This window comes from Arvicanthis niloticus, chromosome 8 (genome assembly GCF_011762505.2).
Source record: "Arvicanthis niloticus isolate mArvNil1 chromosome 8, mArvNil1.pat.X, whole genome shotgun sequence".
NCBI lineage: Eukaryota > Metazoa > Chordata > Mammalia > Rodentia > Muridae > Arvicanthis > Arvicanthis niloticus.
The window spans coordinates 62,316,163-62,341,544 of record NC_047665.1 but is presented as its reverse complement, the minus strand read 5'-3'; the positions used below and the strand labels follow the sequence as shown (position 1 = coordinate 62,341,544).

The 25,382-nt window shown below is 45.1% G+C and overlaps 1 protein-coding gene across 9 annotated transcripts in view; it reads left to right on the top strand.

Annotated features, from left to right (window-relative positions):
• Frmd4a (FERM domain containing 4A) overlaps positions 1 to 25,382 on the top strand; it is a 579,690-nt gene that overhangs the window by 427,796 nt on the left and 126,512 nt on the right. For all 9 annotated transcript variants that reach the window (XM_034509726.2, XM_034509724.2, XM_076939471.1 and 6 more), the window contains 2 exons: positions 12,076 to 12,170; positions 21,420 to 21,512. In XM_034509726.2, the coding sequence (XP_034365617.1) occupies positions 12,076 to 12,170; positions 21,420 to 21,512 (188 nt within the window). The remainder of the gene's footprint in view (positions 1 to 12,075; positions 12,171 to 21,419; positions 21,513 to 25,382) is intronic.

The window sequence follows — 25,382 nt, the reverse complement described above, 5'->3', positions numbered from 1 at the left end:
AGAGAGAGAGAGAGAGAGAGAGAGAGAGAGAGAGAGAGTTTTAAAAGAAGATTCACTTCTATATTATTTTTAGCCCTCTCCAAACTTCTACTTTTTACCAGCAGTATTCCTCAAGGCAAGTATCTCTTATCAAAACAGTAGCAATAAAGCCACAATCTCTGAACATTAGCCATATGCTAGGCAAAGAACACCAGGTACACAGAGATCCTTCTGTTCATTAGTAGACAAGGCAGCAAAAACGATTCACCGTTATTCTTCATATCCCTCCCCTTGCCACGTACACCCTCTAATAACCCTTAACTCTGGGACACTCCTACCTGTCATTACATAGGACAATGACCATACAAATACCTTGGCCTTGTCAAAGACTTCATACCCTTCACACATGCCATGGAGAGCCAATTTCAAGCCTCCAGTTTCAGTGGCTGTTCCCCATTCTGGGACAATACCCTCTTCTGCAATTCCATGGGAATAAAGCAAACAGAATAATTATCAGAGCTTAGGGGTAAAAGCCAGAGCTTGGACAGCCCCAAGAGACTAGATGTGGCTCTCCCAGCCAGTGTGCCAATTAAAGAGATTAGTGATGGAGAAGCAGAGAAAGAGGCTCAATCAATCAAACCCAAGAAAGGAGTCCAGTTATCCTAAGTCTATCTTTGGGATACTGACATGAGCCTTAGGTTTAAGTACAGGAGGAAATGGGGCAGGGCAATAGGAATGCATAATGTAGCAGTCCTGGTCTAGGTGATCACAGCCTCGGTTCTGGTCCACAAGGTGATCTCACGCTGATACTCGGTTGTATGCTCATGCTCCAAGATGCAGCCTTATCATCATGAACCACCACCTTCAGACATATGTGTGATGGTTTCTCCTGAGAGGCCTGCCACCCTCATGTGTGTGATGGTCCCTCCTGAGAGACCTGGCTGTTCCTAAGATCTAAGGCAACTGCAGGTTTAGAATGAATTGGAGATATTCAGGTACCTCATAGAGATGCAGAAGAGATCTAGAAATCTGACAGTAAAATGCCTCTGCTTCTCTGGTATCTGTGTCATAGGTCTTGGTGGGGGACTGATAGGTTCTGGACACTCAAGGATTAATAAGCCTGTGTGCAGAGATGAGCAGGTGTCCCAAAGGAAAGGAGGCATGCAAAGTGGACGGAGAGAGTCCAAGTTTGTGCCAAGTGAGGAGTGAGTGTTTTTCTGCAAACACGGCTTCTGATGCCTGTTAGATTAGAGTTCAGTGTGCAATATCATGAGGGCTTCCAGTTTGAATGAATCCTGGTGCCCACTGACTACTGGTCCAGGAAAAGTGCAATAATCCTCTAATATATGTCCTTTGATCTTAGAGGGCTTAGCTTCATCTCCCAGGGAACATAAGGATGTAAGCATGTTTCCATCCAAAGAAGACATCTATATTCCCCATAGCACAGCATAAGGGCAGCATCAAATATGCAGAGCAGTGTGTGTGTGTATGTGTGTGTGTATGTGTGTATGTGTGTTTGTGGTTATGTATGTGCGTGCTTTTATGTGCATGTATTACATATGTGTGTGCTTGTGTGTGCATGTGTGTGTTATGATATATATATATCTGGTATATGCAGGTCTATGTGCACATGTGAAGCTCCACAGATCCTTTTTTCTCCACCTTCCCAGTACTAGGATCACAGATACACACCATCATGCCGTTTTGTGTAGGCACTAAGGTTCCAAACTCAGATTTTCATACTTAACTGACATTTTATCAATGGAGCCATCTCCCAAACCCAGGCATCTTAAAAACAAACAAATAAACAAAACAGAAAAAAATGTTTACTTTTTTATTTATTTGGTATTTGTATTTGTACCTGCCTAAGTTTATTGTAGTGCCCACAGAGGCGAGGGAGTATCAGATAACCCTGGAAGTGGAGTTGCAGGTAGTAAGAGAGTTACCTCATATGAATGCTAGGAACCAAATCCACGTCTTCTGTGAAAACAGTAGGCTCCCTTAACCACTGAGCCATCTCTCTAGCCCCTCCCCCACCACAGGCATCTTTTTAAGGAGAAAAAGTAGAAACAGTGGATGACCTAGTGGCAGAAGCGTGGAAGTCCAGGATTAAACTCAGTTCAGCATCTCCATATTTACTAGAAATACTTCATAATATAGGCCATAAACTTGAGAGCCCTTTCTGACACAGGCAGTCTGAGAACTGTGGAGCAGCCTGTGTTCCTCCCACCAAAGCAAATCTATTGTTCATTAACAGTCCTGTGCCATCTCCCTACGCAGGGAGGAGTCTGGGGGGTAGCTGTATGAATTCAGAGGCAGGAGGGATGCCCTAATGAACACCTGCTTGCCTTCCAGAGCCCCTGGGGGGAATCCTATGTAAAGCGGGCTCCCCAGCGGGTGGGTCCGGGTAGCTCTTTGCATTTATAGAGAAGCAATTATCGTGTCTGTCTGTCAAAGCCTTCACTGGGCATCATTCAAGTCCATGAGGAAGAAAGATTTCCTCCCAAACTCATAGCAGTCATGACTTTTTTTTTTGGTGCCTCACTCAGATCAGGTTCTATTTGAGGACATGGATGAGACCACATGGAAATAAAAAGAAGCCATCAACAGAAAAAAATATAAGAGGCAGGCGAGGGGGGGGTGTCGGGAGGGGAGCTAAGAAGGTTTAAGAGGTTCCCAAGAGAGACTTCATCCCCAAGGTGAGTCTCTTAGAAGATTTGCAGAGAGAGATTTTGAGAGGAGCCTAACTCAAAGATTAGGAAAGGGGATCCTTTCTTGCACATAACAACGCAGTGTGTCTCCGGAGGTGTACAATCTGATTGAAAGCCAGCAACATTCATTCATGAACTTATTTATTGGAAGTGGAGCTAGGGCCACAGTGTGCATGTGAGGTCAGATGACAACCTCATGGGATTCTCCTTTTATCACATGAATCCCAGGGATCAAACTCAGGTCATGAGGTTTAGTGGCAAGCATCTACCCACTGAGCCACTGATGCCTCTGGCCCTACCTTGCTGTTGTGAGGGTGGAGGCAGCACTGTGTAGCAGCTCTCTGTTTCATGTCTGCCTGTAAAGAGTGTCTGTACAACCATCTATGCCTGTGGTCTGCTTCCATGCTGGGCTGGGCTGACACTAAATACTCTACCCATTCATCTGTCTCACTTTGCCAATAAAAACCTTTATTAAATGGACTGGGGAAATACCACAATTTGTTAAGTGCTTGCCTGCAGATCCGAAGCCTGAGGTGGATCCCCCTGAACCCATTGAGGGGTAGGGAGGTTGTTGTTGTTCTGGTGTGTGTGTGTGTGTGTGTGTGTGTGTGTGTGTGTGTGTGTCTTTAAAGTGGGTTGTGGTGGCACAGACTTGTTATCTTGTGGCTAAGGAGACTGAGATGGGTAGCTCTTCCCCATGGAGAAAGACCTTTTCTCCATATTGGACAAGGGGGCAAGCCCTATTCTTCTTATCAGTCTGCAAAAAGCAAATGGCTTCAATGTGTCCCCTGCCACAGTATACAGGAGGCCATTGGAAAGGCTAATCATCAGGGCCCCTAGGGTAGCAGGGGAGGGGCAGCTGTCAGAACCTGCTGTGCAGAATCCACACAGGATGACCTCATGCACTACCCCCTCCTCCCCAGGAATCAGAGCAGCCAATGAAGCTAACAGGACTGAGTGGGGGAGGATACAGGGTTACAAGGACAAGCTCTTCCTCACTCATAAACTCAAGTGGTCCTCCACCCAGGCTTCCCAAGAGATGAACCCTAGCCCTCCCTGGCCAGAAAGAAGGGGCTGATACGCCATCATTTCTCCCACTCCTGGAAATGGCCTTTTCTTGTCTCACTGCTGTGACCACCCCTAACGAAGGCTATGGTAGAGGGATTCCAAATTGGGGTCATTCGGGGGTCGGGTGGGGCTACAAAGCTAGAACCCTGTCTCCAAAGGACACAAATAAATAAAAATAAATAAAAACCCTAGACAGAGAGTGACTGACTTTGCCTTCTGACACCAGTCTGATTTCTCCTAAAGTACAAGGAAGAGCCGCGGTTGCTTTTGATGCTTTAATTTATATTTTTTTCAATGTAATTAACTTAAAAGTGGTGATTCCTTTGATTTTTTAATGGTGCCCTATGGGATAACAGCTTTGGCGGAAGAGTGGAAGAGTCCGTTGGGTGAGTCAAAGCCACTTCACTGCTAACAAGTAACGCAGGGTTGTGCTTACCTGCCTTGTGCACTGGGTGACATCAGAACCAGTTTCCAAAGGGACTCAGGCCCCAAATCACTCCCAAAGCAGACAGCCACCAGATCCTGTACTTCCTACAACTCAGGTTGTCCAGGGTGGGTGGTGTAAAACAGATCTTTGGGATCCTAATCTGGGGAGAGGTGCTTCCTGTGGCTGCCAAAACATAGAACAAAGATGGGGTCTTGAAATTGACAGGACCATGTCTCTTGAAATTCCAGAGGTGGGAGCATTGGTTGCAGCCCCTTGTAGATTGTGGTAAAGCTAGCAGAGCTTGACCTCCATGCCTTCATGTTTCCAGCCTCTGTCTTTATGCCTTGTTCTATGGATGCTTATGCTAAAAGTCTGTCTTAAAAGGAGAGGTATAATGGTATTCAAGCCTGTGTCTCTTTCCAGAGCCTTCACTGTAGGTCTGGGGGAATGACTCTCCGTGGATAAAGTGCTCCGTGCATAATCATGAGGGCCTGAGTTCAGATCATCAGCATCCTTGTAAAAGCCAAAGTCAGTAGTGTGCATCTGTTATTCCCACTTCAAGAGAAAGGCTACAGATTTACAGGTCCATGGAGTTCATTGGCCAGCAAGTATGGCTAATCAGTAAGCTCCAGGCTCAGCCAGAGAATCTGTCTCCAAAGAACTAGAGTGTCTGGAGAGGTGGCACAGAGAGTAAGGCCATTTGCTGCTCTCGCAGAGGACAGGGTTCAGTTGTCGGGTGTCTTACAATTGCCTGCAACTCCAGTTCCAGGGGATCTGTGCACTCGCTCTTCTGGCCTCCGCGGGCACTGTGTGTATACAGTGTGCATACAAGTGAGCTGGCACACACACAAACACATAAAATAAATACATCTTTGAAAACAAACTTAAGCTGGAGAGTGATTGATCTGAGGACTTGCTGTTGACCTCTGTTCTCTACAGATACATGCACACACAACACACATGCTCCCACATACATGAGAGCTCACACATACACCCCACCACCCTAGCAGTACCTTAATCCTCTCTTTAGCAGTGTAAAGTACAAGGTACAATAAAATTATGTCACATATAACCCACCATGTAGAAAATCAACCATGCGATGGGAGAATGAGACACATGTGGAAAATTGTACAGAAAGGGAATCCTTGAGAATATGGGTTTTGGGTAGGAATGAAGATTCTGAAAGGGAACTGGGCAAGAGTGGGATTGACTAGGAAAACTGGGACTACTGTCATTGTGTGGTCTTAACTGTCAAGCTAGTATTTAGGCCTGGTGACATATTATATTATATTATATTATATTATATTACACACACACACACATATGCATATATACATATATATGTGTGTGTGTGTGTGTGCGTATACATATATAGTCATTTCATATGTATATAATGTCATTTGTGTCACATAAATATAAATATATGTGTATAGTATGTGTACTTTATAAGTACAGTAATGAAGAACTGAAATAATAATGGACTGGTGCAATACTCACTTCATCCTGTCCACTGTGGTTCATGTAACTCATCATCCATTTAACCCTCGTGACAGCCTGTGACATGGGTATAGTCATTATCATCATTTCACAGATGAGGAAACTAAGGTGCAGGGGGATTAAGCAACTTGCTCCAGATTGTTTAAGAAAGATGAGATATGTTGATAGACAAGATTTACTAACTCGTGAGAGTTTTTGAATGAACATGCACAACCTCTGGGAGGGCTGAGTAGCTTGTGGGAGAGGAAGTAGTTTGATTTGATCATAGCATGAAGAATATTCTAGAATCTTTTGTGCCACTGAATCCACCCCATCATCTGACAGATGAGAAGGCAGAAGGCAAAGTTTTATCATTTGTCCACGGTCGTCCATGTGGAAGTGAGTGCCTATCAAGCCCAAAGTGGGTACTGTGGACAATCGATTTCCAGACAGATCATGGTTATGTGACAGTGCCTAGAGCTTATAGGCACGCTATGCTTTGTGTGTGTGCACTTGCATGAATGTGGAGATGCACATGTAGAATGTGTGCACAATCATGTAGGGGCCAGAGGTTGACACTGAGCGTCTTCCTCAGTTGCTCCCCGACCATAATTTTGCTGTGGGATCTTTCACTGAATCTGGAACTCACCAGATTTAGTTAGTTCACTAAACTAGCTGAAGGCAAGCTCAGGGTGAGTCTACCTCCCCGGCACTGGGGTTAAAGGTACATGCTACATGTCTAGCCTTTTACATAGATGCCAGAAATCCAAACTCAGGGTCCCATGCTTGTGTAGCAAGCACTTTACCACGTGAGCTTTTTCCAGCCCCTGGTGCTGTTTTGATCATGGCGGCGACTTACGTCTCCTGGAAGAAGCAGGGTAGTGCAACAAGTACAAGGGCCCTAAACTGATACCTTAGACAAAATATGGTGAATATGCCCATGGGCGCCCATGGGAGCCAACACCCTCCTAACCTCACATGAGTCTGTGTGGGGAATTAAGCGCAACAAAGACCCGCTGCTTCCCCAACCTCTAACACATGGTAGCTGTGCAGGGGTCCAAGCTTCGTTCTGGAAAGTGGCATTTTTAGCTCTATGGTGCCTCCAATGTGCCAATCATGCTGAGGGGGACATTTGCAAGGAAAGTCATTATCCGGGTATAAGGAGGGAAGGCAGGGAAATCCTTTTAGTTAAAAGAGTAGAGAAGCCAGTGAGAGAATACTGTTAAATACAGGCTGAGAGAAAGCCCATCTTTAGCTCACTGACATTCCCACCAGCACGGCCAGTGACCCTGAAGAAACTGGCGTAGCTCACCAAGGACACACAGGGCTTGCTTTGCCCTCGATGCCTTCAGGCCTCTACCCTGTTTGTCCCATCAAACTCCATGGGGCTACAGGCCTCTTTTCTGGCCTCTCTCCCGGTCAGATCCCTGCAAGGCTCCACAAATGTTTACAGCACCAGTAATTGGCAAATTGCAATCAGCAGGATTCTATAAACATCCCTTCTGAGTACAGAACAGCCAAAGAGCTTTCTGCCTACCAGGCAACTCACTCCAGAGGAGCTTAAGAAACTTTCAGAATGCCGTGGTTCCTCAGTCACCGTCATGTCAAGGTGGAACATTGTCTTCCTCTGCAAGATTGCAGAAATTCAGACGTTGATGCCGTCGATGGCCCAGACCTTATGCAGATGCAGTGACAGAGTCAGACCTGATGCACCATAGTACCAAACGACCTCATAGTCTCAGCAGAGCAGTGAGGGGACTGGATTTTAGGTACTGGGTGCTGCTCTGCCTCTCAGGGATGGAAGCAGAAGTTGGGTTGTTGCTTGTCACCTTGATAACACGTGTGGGGTTCTATGAAGATTTAAGATAAACAGTTACAACCTCAGTGTCTTCCAGAATCTTCTGTTATCTCCCCATCACTGATCCGACCCCTCTACTTTTATTATTTATTGTATTTTGTGTGTGCGTTTATGTGTGTAGATACATGTGTGTGCACAGGTACATGTGCATTTAGAACCTGAAGATCAGCTTCCTATGTCACCCCTTGGGCACCTTCCACATTTTTTTTGAGACATGGTATCTCACATGGACTTGGAGCTGGTCACATACATAGTCTAGCCTGGCTGGCCTTGAACCATAAGGATCTACCCATCTCTGTCCCCTGAGCCTGGATTGCAAGCAGGTACCACCAACACTACCTTTATCCCTCCACTTTCTCGTGGCTACTATTTTCTACTTTAACAGGAGAGAGGTTAGTTCATTACGTACAGTGGACATCTCTGGATGTTGGGGTCTATTTGCCTTGCTGAACTCCCATTGGTTGATGTGATTCTTTTTTATTGTTAGTTATCTGACAATGTCATACAAATATATAATGCATTCTGGCTACTTGCCCCACACACTTTATAACTTGCCTTCTGGAAACTAAACTCAGATGCTCATGGCTGGTGGGGGCAGGCAAGTACCTCACAGGTTCTGGGTCTCCCCAGTCCTGCTCCCTCTGTTTTTAAATTGTGGGTGCTCCACAGTGGGACGTTCTTCCCTTTGGTCTGCAATGCTATCCATGAAAAGCAGTTGATGGTTTTCCATGTTCCAGCAGATATTCACCCACAAGGATGTGATTCATATAACCAAGGTCACCAGAGAGAGTATGGTTTGTCATCCTCTCCCCGCCATGCTGTGTCTGCTCAGGCTGTTCAGTTGCATGGTGATAATAAGAAGTCCCTACAAGGCTCCCGAAGGGCAACCGTAGTTCATTGTGTCTTCTCAATAGCTCTGAGGCTTGGTAATCAGAGGAAGATTCACATTAGCTAAGTGCACAGCAATGATGTACAGATCTGTAATGTCAGATGCTGGTTCAAACTAAGCATTATAGCCTATAATGCTGTTCCTCGAAGACACATGATGCTGGACCTCTTACCTAGGAAGTAGTAAAGTCAGCCCAGGCAGGATGCAGAGGAAAGCTAGGGCTTGTATTTGTTATTTTTTAAATTGAGATAAATACATATAAAGTTACCGTGTTAACTATTCGGTGTATATACAATTCAGAGACGTTAACCATATGCACAGTGTTATTGAAGAATCACTATGTTTCCACAATGTTGCCAGAATCTGAAGCAGAAATTCTGTAGCCGTCAAATAATAACTCCAATCCCTCCAATCTCATCTTCTCCAATCTCTTGCAACCCTGTGAAATCACATGGCTACTTATACAGTGAGATGTAGTAACATTCATCTTCTCTTTTTAATATTGCTTCTTTCCGTAGCCTGGCTTCAGTGTTCATTCATGTAGCATGTATCTAAATTTTGTTCCTCTTCAAGGCTGAGTTGTATTCCATTGTGTGTATCCTGACTTTGTTTTGAGTTCTGGCTTGCTAAGACTGAGAACAACCTGTATGCTATCTCCAAGTCATGGTTGGCGGTCCTCTGTCATTTAGATAATGATAGCACATATGGAAGGTCTTAGAACCATGTCTGAGATACAGTAACAATGCCTCAGAAAGTCCTTTGCAAGGCATGACATTCTAAGGCAGATGTATGTGAATGTCAACTGAAGTTGTTCCACGTGTCTATTTCTGTCGTTTCAAGGGCCCTAACCGTGTGAAAGACACAAGCATTCACTGCTGTTCAGCACGGCCCCTGCCCTCCACACGCCCCTTAGCTCCCTTCCTGCACACTGTATTTTCCCCTAACCATTTCTACACTTACTGAGTACCTTTCTCCTACTGAAAACACACACACATACACACACACACACACACACACACACACACACACACAACTGTATTTGTTACTTTTTGTTGCTGTGATAAAATACTCTGTCCAGAAAAAGAAAATTTAGAGAAGAGTTTATTAGGGCTTTCAGTCCATCATGGTGGGGAAGGCATAGCAGCAGGGATCAAGAGGCTGGCCTGACAGTCATGAAGCAGAGAGATCACATTTCATTCACACATGGGAAGCAAAGAGAGGGACCAGGAAATGGCTATAGAACCTTAAAGCCTACTTCCAGTGCTGTGCGCCTCAGCAAGGCTCCACTTTCTAAAAGTTCCAAAACCGTCCCAAATAGCACCATCAGCTGAAGACACATATAAGCATCTACGGGGAACATTTCTCAATCAGACCACCTCGCTGAGCAAGGGTCTTTGGATATCTTTGAAATGTTATTCCCAGAGAGAGAAATCTCACGGCTGTCCTTTCCACGGGTGATTTGGTTACCCCTCCACAGTTTACAAGAACCCACAGTAAGTACTCTTTAGTCATCCCTCATTTTCTAATGTCAGATTGACCCGGTGAGACTGACCAGTCCTCCTCCCTTCTCCCCACCTCATCAGATTTGAACTCAAGTGACTTTCTTCCCCCACCCACTAGACTTGACTTCAAATGACTTTTAACATTTGCAAAAATCCAAATCCATTCTGAGTGCTGGAGGAATCCTGCTGGCAAGGATGCCACATCTAACACAGGCTCCCAGGGCAAGTCAAAAAGAGAATCCTAAATAGAAGAGAATGATATTAAGATATGCTCTTGTTGTGTAGCCCAGGCTAGCCTTGAATCCCCTATTCCTCCTTACTGTACCCTCCCAAGTGTTGGGGTTTCAGGTGTGTAACCCAGTGCCCAGCTCAAAATACTCTCAGAAACAGCAAGCATCACAGATATACCGTGGCCACTTTGAAAAAGATGGCAGTCATTCCAATGGATAAATGATAATCCACTGCATTATAAAAGCAGTGAACTTGCTGTGTCACTGCAACCCATAAATTAAATGCAGCCCAACATCTTCTGGGAGAAACAGCAGTGTGCACAGCCAAGCACATCCCATAGCACGCGCTCAAGCCTGGGAACTCAAATCTTGCAGCGTCTTTCATAATTCATTTGCAAAGCTCTGAGATGTGCCACAAGCATCCTTCCGTGTTCCCGAGGTAGACCTCTTCCTGTCAATGAAGAAAGGTTTGACATCCAACTTTGAATTTTCTATTGGTTTAAACTCAGGTTGTATAGTGTGCCAGGAATGGAAGCAGAGAGCATTGGATGCTGTCGGTACGTCAAGGTGGGATTTCCCATCGGTCTCTCATGTCCAAGGAAGGAAGTGTAACCATCACTTCAAACCCATGTGGTTCTAAGTGGTTTTCATTTCTGAGCTGCTGGTCATTGATAGAGGAGGAGGCAGAAACAACACCGAGATCTCTGGGATCAGGCCTGTGTCTGCCCTGCACAATGGGCAATCCCATAGGATTATGAAGTTAAACAATGTGTAAAAAGTGATTAGCACAGTGCCTACCACACAGAGAAGACACACAGTTCCTGACCCACCATGCAGGTCAGTGGAGGGATATTAGACTTGGCAATGGAACAAACGCAGTTTTCGTTAAGGAAAACTTGTGCTTTGAATTCTGTATCTGGATCATTTCCCTGGGTCAGGCTATGTGCTACAGTCTCCTCTAAGGATGCCTAGAGCTGGAGCCCTCCCCCCCCCAATTATCCATGTGATCAGTAGACAGAAACAGCCACACTGGGGCAGGTGTGTTTAACCTTTCAATGTAGCAAGGCGAGGTTGTCATACACCAAGTCCATGCTCCAGAAACTTGCAAGTTAGTTACAAACATAAAGCTCATGACGTTAAGTAAGTTTGCCATTTTGTCTTGGGCTGCATCCCGGGTATCCTGGAGTTCACACCCGTAGTCATGTGTTGCTAAACTCTGGTATTCATATTCAATGTATTTGGGCTTAACATTTTCTGATTACACTGGGTTTATCAGAAAGTAACCTTATCCTAAGAATAGGAGGGTCTGCCTGTGTTTGCTAAATAGACCAATTAATCAAGAGATCTTCCTGTCAGAGCAGCATAAGGTGGGGAAGGAAAGTCACCAGGCTGGACAGCCCCACTAAAGAGCAAAAATGCCATTTGTTGACAGAACCAACCTTACAGAGCCTCCATCTGCTGCCTAGACCTTCCACTTGGCTGTTTTATACAGCAGTGTCCTAATGGTCTATTTCTTTCCGTCTTTCTCTATTTCTCTCTCTTTCTCTTCCTCTCTTCCTCTCTTCCTCTCTGCTTCCTCTCTCTTTGTGCCTCATGTAGCCCAGGCTAGCCTCAAACTTGCTATATAACAGAAGATGATCGTGAACTCCTGATCCTCCTGCCTCTGTTTCTCGTGGGATCCCACGAAGTATGCATGCACCATGACAACCAGTTTTATGCTGTTCTGATAATTAAACATAGGGCTTTGTACACGCCAGACAAGAACCTTCCCTCCAATGGAACCACATCCAAGCCCCTCCTTGGATTTTACAAAAGTCATTTGTGTCTATGTAGTGTGCCTGAGTTCTCAGATATTTCACCGAGAACATGCTAGATGGTGTGATTTAGCGCAAGTCCCTCGTGAGTTAATCTTCTCCCTCTGTGTTCTTCTTCTAGCCCAAGCTTTTGGCCAAGGAGCTTCTTGACCTCGTGGCATCTCATTTTAACCTGAAGGAGAAGGAATACTTTGGAATAGCTTTCACAGATGAAACGTAAGTGCTGTCCAAAGTCCACAGACCCCAAACAAAAGACCAGGATGTGAAATTACCCTCTCTTGGCTGTGCACAGCAAAGTCGGCTGCAGGCCACTTGGGTCCCGTGGGGGCTACAGGGTCAGTCCAAGTTCACCATCTGAATTTCAAAAGCCGGTGACCATGCCTGGAGTGGCCAAAGGATATAATTAGATTGATGCTAATATTATGAAATTATTAGGTCAATGTTCTTATAACCAAGCAGACTTGTGTTCAGATGAATGTCTGAAATGTTTATTTTTTTTTTAAAGTAGATCTGTTGGGTTTAGTCGTCATTAAGGTTAAATGAAAACTTCTGGAAAGTAAATGTTTCTCTCCAATGTTGGATTAACAATAACAGGAAGTGGACTTGATGATAAATTCAGGGTGAGAGATGATCTGGGCGGGTTCATATTCTAAGCTGAAATAGAAGACAGAATCAAAGTTCATATTGCCCATCTGATGTAAAACTGTGTTTGCTTTCAGCAGCCTTCCAGTTTGGTCTGCATTATATCATGTTTTATAATAAAGGAAGAGATAGGTTCCCAAGATGATTTTTTTTCTCTTACTATACTGTTACTAAAGAGTGCAGTGAAGATCAGCCCAGATTCTTAGATAAGAATAAGCTAAGGACTGGGAGTGCAATTGAGGGGTGAGGCACTTTCCCAGGCATGTGTGGCCCTTGGTTCCACTGGTACTGGGTGACAAATGTCTAAGAGTCACCAATAGTTCCTCGGCACAAAGAATTGAAGTGAGTGGCCCAGGCTGGAAGTCTATTAAACAGAAGCCAGCTTGGGTACTTTACAGGATTCCTGGGTCCTCCCATTTCCCCCTATCGGATATGCCTAGACACCCTGCCCCCATGTCTTCCTGTTGTTTCTCCTCTCAGTGTTTTCTGGGAACGAGAAATAACTATCTCAGAGAGCCTGCTCTCACTTTCCCTGTCTGCCCACATTCTTCAAACTCCGCTTCCCAAGCCCCTGCACCAGGAAACAAAACAAAACAATAACCTACTTTAAACAAACGTTCCCTAAATCGCCTTTGTCTGTGTCCATGCCCACACACCCCTCCACATCTCTAGAATCATAGGCATGATTCCCTAAAATGCTCATCTGTCTAGGTGAGGTTACTGGCTGGGAAGGCCAGTACAGTCAAGCCCAGACCCCAGGGGTGAGGTGGGACCATTGAGGTAGGATGGATTCTGAAGCAAGAGTAGGCAGCTTCTGTGTTGGTCAGTAGGAGAACAACTGTATGCATCTGTATTTGGCTGTGGCTGATCTTGGAGATCTGTGAGTTCAGGAGATGCTCACACGTAAACCATGAGGCTCTAACTTCAATCCCCAGAATTTACGTTGAAAAATAAAAGCCAAATTTGGTCGACTGCACATGTCATCCCAGCACAGGGAAGGTAAAAGTGTACTGGAAATTCCAACCAGCAAAGAATCAGCCATGAACTCAGAGAGACAGGAAAGCTCCTCTTTGTTTAGGAGTGGGCAGGACCCCAGGCTGATGCTTTGGGAAGGTCTGGCAGTCCTCCACCATTTCTTACAGCTTTTAAAGGTCAGGTGACAGTGTGGCCACCTGAGGATAGTCTCTGAGTCCCACGCCCACCAAAAGGAATATCCGTCACAGTTGGACAGGCTCACAGCAGCAGAAATTGCATGAATATTTTACAGGTAGACATGTTGAAGCTAGCAATAAAAGCATAAAATAAAAGATTTGAAATCACAATAAAAAAAAAAAAAAGATCCTTTCTTGTTAGGCATAGTGGCACATGCCTTTAATCTCAGCACTCAGGAGGCAGAGGTGGGAGGATCGTTCTGAGTTAGTTCCAAAACAGCCAGTGCTATGTACAGAGGCCTTGTCTTAAAAACCAAACCAAACCAAACAAACAAAACCAACGATAGTTATTTCTTATCAAATAGGACCTACTGTATAACCTTAAGGCACTCTGGCAAGTTTTTGCCTTCCCTGGATACAGAATGTTGGCAGAAACTGGCATACTTATATAAAATTTTAACTCATTTTAATTCTGCACAGTCCTGTGGTTTTTAGACAAAGATTTCCAGCAGACTATCATAGAATAAAGTAATAACTTGATTTTTGTAGGCTGTATATAAGCCTACAAAATATATATTCATATCATCTCCTCTTCAGAGACAAACTGACCTCTTGGGCTCGCTGTCTATCCAGCTTAACCTATTTGGCAGTGAGAAACCTTATCTCAAAGAAATAAGGTGGGGCACTGGAGAAATAACTCATCAGTTGAGAGTGTTTGCTGTCCTTCCAGAGGACCTAAGCTTGGTTCCCAGCACCCAGGGAGGGGGGCTGACAACCATCAGTAACTACAGCTGCAGGAGATGATCCGGCCTCTGCAGACATCCACACATACATGTGCATAAATGTAGCACATAAAGAAATTCAACTTTCCAAAAGGAAGAAGAAAGGTGAGCAGTGGCTGAGTAACGAAACAACAAAATCCAAGCTACACACACACACACACACACACACACACACACCTGTATACACACACACATACACACACGCACATACACACACACATGCACATACACATACCTGTACACACACACACAGACACACCCGTACACACACAGACACCCACACATACGCACACCTGTACACACACACATGCATGCACACATATACACATGCACACACATACACACACAGATGCACACACATGCACATACACACATGCACACTCGTACACACATACATACACATGCAGACCAATATACACACACAGACACACACACATACACACATGCACACACACATGCGCACACACATGCACACCTGTACACACACATGTGTACCCCACATACAAGTGACGTTTGAGGCAGTAGTGTGGACAGAAGCAGTGGCAAGTGCAAAGCCCCCACTTACTTACAAAAGGAGCAAGGTAAGCCCTGGGGCGGGAGCACTATGGAGCACTGAGGTGGAAGGCAGGCATGCTGGTTGGTCAAGAAGGACCTGCACCAGTAGGCCAGGAGAGGTGCAGACAGAAAAGCGTCTGGCAAGCAATAAAGAAGAGATGCTTCAGACAAGCACACATGTAGAAAACTGACTTTCACAAGCACAAGCGTTCACTCCTCCTCCCTGCTGAGAGTCCCCAGAAGCCCCCTAATCACTCTCCATGCCATCCCCACTGATTGGAAGGAAACCATACATGTCAATTAATCACAGCCCCATTGTTCCCGTTTCCCAAGTTAATTGACTCCATTCAAGAAGACTGTGAACTCTGGACACTCCCACTTAGACTTCCCATCCGAGTCAACAGGAGTCAAAAAACGAGCATGTTATCTTAGGCCAGAGAGGAAGAAGGCTGTGTGCTGAGGATGCCAGACCACAGCCCTGATAGCCAAGAGCAATTGATTGGCTGGATGAAAAGGGGAGAGAAGGTTATAAAAGCCACACCTCAGAGGCAGAAGGGGCACACCCCAAAGTCCAATGGGAATCCTATAGGTCTATGTAGTTGGGAGCTGAGCTCTCTGGATTCTCTGCTGGCCTGAGAGCCTACCTGGGTGACTGTGCATTCATTCATGTATGCACGTGTATAGAGGCCCCTCTTGAGAGCATTACATTCCCAATAGTAGGAACTCACAGCCATCCTTCTGGCCGGTGTTGAGAATGCACAAGCCCCCAACACCTCCTTCCAGATATGAGGACTTCTCTGGCCAGTGGCTGGCCACCAGCAAGGACCCATGAAAAAGAGCTGGGCTACCTGTTGGTCCTAGAATGTGAACTGGCAGGCGAGCCTGGTGTACTAGGGGAGATATGGCAGCTATCAGTCCTAGAGAAAGTCAAGCTTCTGAGAGACCAACTAGACAAGGGACAGGGTGACTCAGGGGACAGTCCTTCATGGCCTGATTATACCTGGGCCTACATACATCTCTGAACCTCTTTGGTAATCAGAACATTTCTCCTTTCCATTTTAAAAGAGGGAAGGACAAAGGCTGCCCCTTGGACTTATTCTAGTGGTGCTCTGGGTCAGGGATTCTATGTCCAGAAGCATGAATTCAGCTTTTCCTTTGCCTCTGCGCGCCAAGCAGTGCTAACATGACATCCCCCTGCCGTGTGTGTGTGTGTGTGTGTGTGTGTGTGTGTGTGTGTGTGTGTGTGTGTGCAAGCATGGCTGATAATCGAACCCAGGACCTCTCATGCATGCCAGGCAAGTATCATAACCACAGAGCTACATCTTCATCTCAAAAGGAAACATTTTAATAACTATGTTCAAATGGGTACATGTGGTCCCAAGGCATTTTTGTACACATGAATGTGCACCTACTATATACTCTTCTTTTACACAAAGAGCAGGGGAGGAGGGAGGAAAGGAGGGAAGGAGAGAAGGAGGGAGGGAGAGAGGGAGGGAGGGAGAGAGAGAGAGAGAGAGAGAGAGAGAGAGAGAGAGTAACCTGTACTCACACACACACATACAAAACAAAAGCATCTATATTTTACAGCAATATTTAAAGATCAAATTTCTCCCAGGGCCTTTGCTTCAGAAAGTCTCCAAGCTGTCCCAACCGCCCTCCTTTGCCCAGTCCACAACTGGGAACAGTGAAAGATGAATGCCACCTGTCACCCTCTTTATTTGGACAGAGTGAGTGCAAATTGAAAGTGACTAAGTGCAATTGAATGCTAAAGGAAATTTCATGGGAAACCTGGTGACATTTGAGTAGAGCCTATGGCTTAGCTCATCTGGCAGCAGCCTTGCATCGCAGATCTGCTGAGTACTACAGGGTTTGCCAGACGCTGCCATAGGGAAGCTGGGTGTCAGGCAAAGGGAGATTGTGAGGTCTTTGCAGCTCTTCCACAATTATTTCCAAATAAAAAGCTTCAAAATAAAGCAATGACAGAGAAGGAAGAGTCAGAATCAATGCTGCAGACTAGTTACCAACAACATTCAGTATTCTTGGGCATGAAGTTTTATACTGTGGGCTGTGGTACTTGATAAATAAATACCAATTATTGGGGGGTGAGAAACTTCCAATTCATCCCCTCTTTCTTTGAGGGTTCCATCTAGGCCCCACAAAACATCATCGCCAGAATTCACACTGACAGGATGGCAGACAACCTAATAACTGACAGCCCTAAGGTTCTACTGGATACCCCTGCTGTCCCAGGAAGGGCCAATGCTGACCCTTGAACTTGTACCTGAAGGTATAACCTGCTCTGTTGGTGATTCCTGTGTCCAGAAGCACTAACCAGCTTTTCTTCTGCCTTTCCAAACCCCATTCTTACAGAGTGGCTTGCAGCTTGCAGCCACTCTGCAGATCTGAATCCTGCTTGATTTGAACTGAAAATAGGCAGGTTAGTGTGTTCTATCATAAGGTGCTACAGACCAAGGACAACATTACTATTGCTCATTCTCTCTCTCTCTCTCTCTCTCTCTCTCTCTCTCTCTCTCTCTCTCTCTCTCTGTGTGTGTGTGTGTGTGTGTGTGTGTGTGTGTGTGTGTGTGTGTGTGTGTGTGCAGCACATGCATGCAGTATCTTCAGAGGTCAGAAGAGGGTATCAGCTCTCCTAGAATCGCTGCTCTCAACCTGCAGGTCCTGACCCCTTTGGGGTCATACATCAAACATCTTGCATACCAGATATTTACATTACAATTCATTACAGTATCAAATTAGAATTATGAAGTAGCAATGAAATAATTTTATGGTTGGGGATCACTATAACATGAGAAACTGTATTAAAGGGTTGCAGCATTAAGAATGTTGAGAACCACTGTCCTAAAAGAACTGGCATTACAGATTGTTTTAATAACCATTTAGGTGCTAAAAACTAAACCTCAGCCCTCTGCAAGAGCAACACGAGCTCTGAACCATTTAACCAACTGCCCAGCCCCTTAGAATATTTATTGACACATCACTGGAGCCAGGGTTCCTTTCCACCTTGGTGACATAGTAGAAGGACCCAAGACACTTTAAACTGACATTTTTGTCTTTGTTTTATTCCTTCAAAAATCCCCAGTTGGTTCTGATGCATAGCCAAGCCCAAAAGCCCTGTTTCAGGGCTGGGAATGTCTTTATGTCCCTTTGACCCAGATCTAAGAACAACTGATTCTACTAGAACTTAAACTGTCAGGGAGCAATACCCACTGACATATCACAGGGACTTGAGACATTGCACAGGGGCTACCTTCCTGAGACATGGTAGAGGGGCTACTTCTGAAGGGGCCAGTCCTACAGAACTAAAGCTGCAGGGTCTCCATGACACAAGGCAACAACAGGATATCTGAGAGGAGTCCTGGTGAGCATCCACTGTTGATAGTGTATAGAAAAAAACTTAAACAGAACATTTATATGCAAGCATTTAAGGAAGAGAAGGCATGTAAATCCTTAACAAATTTCAAGATGGCCATTCCTAACAGGTTGAGAGGCAATGCCTGCCAGTTCAGATTTAGTGTTCCCTTCTGTATAGGGAACATAACTGAGGGCACCAAAGTCAACGGTTTAGCTTGAGTACTTTCCTAGTATGCTGAGGACCATGGGTTTAATACAGCACCACACAGAGAAACCCAAACAGACAAAAAGTGTACTGAAATGTTCATTTATCCAGTGCTGGCATTCATTTAGAGGGAGTCGTTTTTTATATTTTATTTCTTAAATACTTGTATTGCTATTGTTCCCAAATTTTAATATCTTTAAGTTAACGGCTGGGGGGAAGATCAAGAATCCTCTCTTAAAAGCCAAACACTAAATAACTTCAGCCAATATAAGCAGTCAGCATACCACAAGCTGAAGTAATAATTGTTATTGCAATTAAGCTTCTGTCTCCTGTGCCCAGTTTGATGAATTGCTCAGCAGATGATATAATTGAATATCCGTGTTTTTTTATTAAAAAAAAAAAACAACTTTTAAGGAAGGTTTAGACATTTGAGGGGAGAAAACCAGTTTAGCCATTATTGCACAAGTAGTTACAATGTATTTTCACATGCCAGTTAAGAAAATGGGGGGCTCGCACCCTATCATTTCATCACAGGACCCCTCGAAATTTGTTAAGGACTTACATTTTGTCTCTTCCACAAATGCTTGCATATAAAAGTTTTGCTTAAGTTTTAGAGGGGTCACAGGCACTCTGAGACTACAGTCCTATTTAAGAACACAAAGGCAGTCAATTGAGGATAATTTCTTTCAGCTTCTTGTATCACAGGTTTTTTTCTTCATGTGTGTGCGTGTGTGTATGTACCTTCTTTGAGTCAGGTCTCATCGGCCTGGAACTAACCAGTTAGGCCAGTAATCCCCAGGAATCCTACTATCTCTGGCTCCCCAAAGCTGAGATTACTAAAGCACCCCATCACACCTGTCTCCTCTTCTTCCTCCGGTTCCTCCTGCTCTACCTTCTTCTTCTTTCTATTGCTTATTTGTGAATTTCACATCATGCACCCCAGTCCCACTCATCTCCCTGTTCCTCCCTATCTGCCCTCCCCCTTGCAACCCTCCCCCAAAGAAAACAAAACAAAATCTCAACAAGTGAGGTGTAGTGTGTCACGGTGTGTTACTGTGTGTTACCGTGTGTCACGCAGTATACCGCTTTTTACCACACATCTTCACTTGCAAATGTTCGTAGCAATGAGTCATTGGCCTGGTTTGAGGCCTCTGGCTTCTACTACACTATCAATACTGGGTCCTCACTGGGACTCCTCTCAGATGTCCTGTTGTTGCCCTGTGTTATGGAGATCCTGCAGCTTTGGCTTCAGAAGTTCATAGATGGAGTAGGTGTTGGGTAGGCCAACTCAAGGCCCTGGATTTGGGCTTGCTTGGTTGGTAGCTGAGTTGGTCAGCCCACCAGCTCTCCTGTTCTCACCCCCTCAGGGCCAGCTTTTCCGAGGTACCCACACAGCTGCTTTCTTATGTGGGTGCTGCGGATTAATATTGGTCCTCATGTTTGTGCAGCAAGCATTTTATTGACTAAGCCATCTCCTAGTGCCTATGTCGCAATTAATTAAATTGCTTGATTGGTACAGGTCCAGGAATCCGATTTACCTAAATAATGAACGTCTTGTTGGCAATTCACCTGTGACCCACTTCCATGCATGCTGGTTCGGAAATCGTGCCCTAGCCTGCCCTGCTCTATGTCCCTTTTTATACAGAACACATGGCATTGGCTGAGGCATCTGCGAAGAGTCTAGCTGAAGCCACAAGTTTATCTACCATTTAAATACAAGCAGAGTTCAAAAGCAGTTTCTTATCTTGGGAGCAAGACCCAGCAGCATTAGGTCTGGGAACGTAATTTACTTAAACTAGGCTCGGGGGTTCCACTCATTAACTCCCAGACAGCAGGACAGCAAAAGTCAATGGCTGTAGCCTACCATTCCTGGGCTGTCACACCTGCTTCTGGAAACTTGACATTTAATGGTCTTGACGGCCTCTGAGGCAAGCACTCCACTGTCACACAACACAGCAAACAATAGCACCTTACGTCAAGTGACCAGAAAAGCATTGGACCATAACTTTAGCTGTGTGTAGCTCACATAAATAAGAAAGAATGGTGCTGCCAGGGAAGACACTTCAGCCTTTCCTCTTCAGCCCCACTCAGTGTAAATGAGGAGCCTGGGTCTTAGACTATGTGAGCAGAGTGAACTCCTCTGGAGGACATTATACCTGGGCAGAAGCATTGACTGTACCTGATGACAGTCACTAAATCTATAAGAAAATGGGTCTCAGGGCTGTGGGGAGGGCTCAGTGGATACAGTATTTGCTCAACAAGCATGAGAACCAAAATTGAAGTTCCCCCCAGAACCCAAGTAAAAGGTCTACAAGCATGAGGACTTGCTTTATGCCCAGCCCTTAGGAGGCAGACGGGGAACCCTGGGGCAAACTTGCTAGCCTGATGAGCTGGAACCAGCCTGCTTCCGATAGGATGATGTGAAGATTGTTGGCATGTTATTAAAGTATGTGCAGAGTCCTATAGAAAAGCACACAGCCCAGAGCAGTGACAAGGGAACGCAGGCTGAGGGAGCGAGCTATGGCTATAGGAAGCAGGCAGTGCCTCTCTTCTTAATGTCTGGTGTGCTTCCTGTTCTGTCCCCGCCAAACAACACTTCTCTCAGGAACTCTTCCCTCAGATAACTTCTGTGTGTTCCTCCAATACTGAAATACCAGGAAGGATTCCTATAATCCAGTGGGTTCTGCCTGTGGAGACCCTCATCTCCAAACACCTGCACAATCCAACAACCTAACCAGCCTGTCTCTCCTTTCTTCAGGGGACACTTGAACTGGCTCCAACTAGATCGAAGAGTCCTGGAGCATGACTTCCCCAAAAAGTCTGGACCTGTGGTTCTGTACTTCTGTGTCAGGTAGGTACCCCAGGAGCCCCTGCTTTGGTCTCTTTGTTCTTCATCAGAAGAGTCTAGAAGGAAGAAGAGACTCAAAGGAAAGTGGGGATCGAGTATGTGTTGGCCTGTGATTAGGGGTAAAAGTCGTAACACAGCTACATTGCAAGAAGAGGGAAACTAAGGTATGGTTGTTCTGGGCCCAGCAGTGTTTGCAGTGGTCACAGGCTTGCACACTGTGTGAGGGCTCATGTGTGGGATGAAGATAAAACTATTTTAGGGGAGAGGAAGGTGAAAGTCATATATCTCAAAGTAAACTGAGTCTTGTATTGTGTCACAAGTCTTGAGATTCTTTTTGGTAGCACTTAAAACTCTATAACAAGCCTCTATGGTCTTTGCTTCTGTCACAAATGCCACTGGAATCCCTTGAAATATATAGAATTTATCTCAAATAGGACTGATTGAAATGTTCCTAATGACAAGGGAGGATAAAGTATCAAAGATGTCAGAGGGCTGAGGAGAAGGCTCAGTGGATAAAACACTTGCAGCTCAGGCATGAGGACCAGAGTTCAAATCCCCAGTGTGTGTGTATGTGTATCTGTGTGTGTGTTTGTGTGTGTATGTCTCTGTGTGTCTCTCTGTGTATGTGTATGTCTGTGTGTGTCTGTGTATGTGTGTCTGTGTGTAGAGTCAGGTGGACATGCTTGCCTATAGTTCCCCATCCTCAAGAGGCTGAGAGAGGGAGTCTCTCAGCATATTGGCTAGTTAGACTTACTAAATTAGTGAATTCTGAGATCAGCAAGAGACTATGTCTCAGTAAATAAATCAGAGAGCAATCAAGAAAGATACCCAGGGTCAATCTCTGGCTTCCACATGCTTATGGACACATGCAAACATACCTGCACACTCCATTCACAAAAAAAAGAAAAATATGATATACGTATGTCATATGACACTTTTTAAAAAATGTATTATTCTTGGGGTGTGTGTGTGTGTGTGTGTGTGTGTGAGCACACACACACCACTGCATGCATGTGGAAGTTAGAGGACAACTTTTGGAGCTGATTCTCTTCTTCCATCTTTATCTAGTTTCCAGAGACCAAACTTTAGTCTTCAGGCTTGGGTGACAAGGCAGAGCCATCTCACCTGCCCCTATTATAGATCTTTTAGGGGTCTAACCTTTTCACTGTCTTCTGAAGACTGATCACTTCTGTTTGCAAATAGGTATAGACGGCTAGAGCAGAATCGAAATGCAAATGAGCAGCAGAGTCAGAAGCTAGAGCCCCCAGACACAGCAGCTCTGAGCACCCACCCAGCCGGTGAGGCCCTAAGAACACTCTTTCTAAAACAGTCACCAGTACTGGAGAGGAACTAGGGGCTTTTTTTTTTTTTTTTTTTTTTTCCCTTCTGGTACTGAGGCTTGAACTCAGGACCTTGAGTGTGCTAACAACTACACTCCATCCTCTGTCTTCAAATGAAAACGGCTCTTTGCTGACTCCACAGACCCTGCTCCTCTTAAATACATGCACAGAAATAAGAAGTGTGGGTGCAAAGGGCTTGCAGTCCATTCCTCCCTGAAGTGCAGGATCAGGGTTGCAGTTCTAGACTTAGCAGCCCTGACTCCACAAACAGCATCCCCCAAGTCTCAAGTGAAGAGCTAAAGGGTCCATTTAACAGGCTGGAGTGCAAGTCTTTACCTCAGCTGCCGGAGTAAATTTCAACTTGCGGTTAATGCCTTTTTGATTTGCTTAACAGCTGCAGGGATATCAGAGCTAATCTCAGCCATTTCCATTACTGATGGGAATGATTTCAATGCCATATTCTCTCTAATGGTGTCTCAGATGAATGGGGAATAACCTTATAAAACAAAGACTAACAATTCCAGTGAGAAGGGAAGGTTGGATCAGGCCAGGCTTGGTTCATTAACCTATAATCGTAGACTTGGCCACATGTTAGGCTCCCTTCCTTACTACAGTGTTTTATTTTTTAAACTACAGTTGAGATTTTATTGTTTGTTCTGAGAGTTGGTACAAAGACATTGCAATCTAGGTGCAATTTATTATTGTAGTTTTGTCATTGTGCATGTGCATGTGTGTGTGCATGTTGTGAACATGTGCGTGCATGTGTATGTATATGTATATGAACGTGTGTGTGCGTGTATGTGCATATGTGTATAAACGTGTGTGTGTGAACATGTGTGCACACATGTGTGTGTATGTGTGTGTGCTTTCTTGCTTATGTGTCAGTGCATATACAGAGGGCAGAGGACAACTTTGTAGAGTCTTTTCTCTCCTTCCACCCTTGCATGGATTTTAGAATCAAACTCGGGCTGTCAGGCGTGATTGGCACGGCAGACTCTTTCCTCACTGAGCCATCTTGCTGGCCCAATCTGTGTGCAATTGTTAACATATGCACTGGAAATCTGTGTGTTGTGATTCGCTTTGAAATAATTATTCCAGCAACTTTACCTCTTCAGATCTGGAGGGAAATTTCCCCCAAAGAAGCTATTCTGGTACAAAGATGCTGAGGAGCTGTCTGTAGGTCTGACCAACTTGCAGTTTAGTCGTGTGTGTGTGTGTGTGTGTGTGTGTGTGTGTGTGTGTGTGTGTGTGTTCAGATTGTCAGTCTTCCGAGTACCTTAGCAAAATCATTAAAAACATAAACCGGCAGAAGCTGTTCACAGAAGCCTCACGGTTCTGACTGGGCAACAATCAAGGAATGGTGTAGAAGTAGTATTTAAAGTTCAAGACCTACTCAGTGCACAGCCAGGACCTCAAACTGTCATTTGAGATGCTTTACATTGTAAACTGGTCCCTACCCCTAGAGTGGTAAACTCAACCATAGTATACAAATAATTAATAAACTATTTTATCTCTGAAAAAAAGTTTATGGTGGGACATGAAGGTTGCATGCCTTTAATCCCAGCACTAGGAAGGCAGGGGCACGTCGGTCTCTATGGGTTGGAGGCCAACGTGGTTTACACAGAGTTCTAGGCTAGCCAACGTAATAAAGTATGATCTGTCTCAAAGGGGAAAAATATGTATAGCTCTGGGAGTAGCTCAGTCAATAAAGGGGTTAGGCTCAGTTAGATCCCCAGAACTCCTGTAGAAAGAGCTGGACATGGTAGCGAGTGCCCAGAATTCTAGCACTAGTGAGAAAGAGACAGAAGAATCCTGGGACTCCCTGCCAGCCTAGCTCACTTGAGTTCCAGACCAGTAAGAGACCTTGCTTCATAAACCAAAGTGGGCCACTCTAAAGGAGTGACACTGGAAGGTGATCTCAGGCCTCCACACACACACATGCGTGTGTACCTGTACATGTATGAACATTCAAACTCATATACACATCAAGTCATTTACACCTTAAAACTGGGGTGAGGTGAAGGTCCCTTGATCTTTAAGCACTGTTTTTTTTCTTGGTGTTTTTTGTCAGCATTATTGAAGAAGATAAAAGAGAAAGAAAGGGCGAGAAAGAGAGACAGAGAGAGACAGAGACAGAGACAGAGTGCAGCGCACACTGGGCTTGGCCACATACCAAGTGTCAGTACAGATGCCAGCTGTGTATAGGTTTGGGGGCTCAAACCCCAGTAGCAAAGCATTGACTGTCAAGGCCTCTTCTGGTGCACACGTTTCTCAGTCACCCCAAGCTATTTTCTCAACCCAAACCCAGTGACAAGGGAGCCGGGACTGTTCAATAGTTGCTATCTATAGCAAGACCTAGAAACTAGACTGGCCAAAGACTGCACAGTACCCACTTCTGTTCTGCAGCCAGAAATGACAGCCCTGCCTACTGTCCTTTCAGTGGGCCTCAGCAAGAATCTCAGGGAGTGCTCATTAGAGGAAAATCCCCAGTGTGAGGGTGGTTCATACCTATGACACTGCAGAAGCTAAGGCT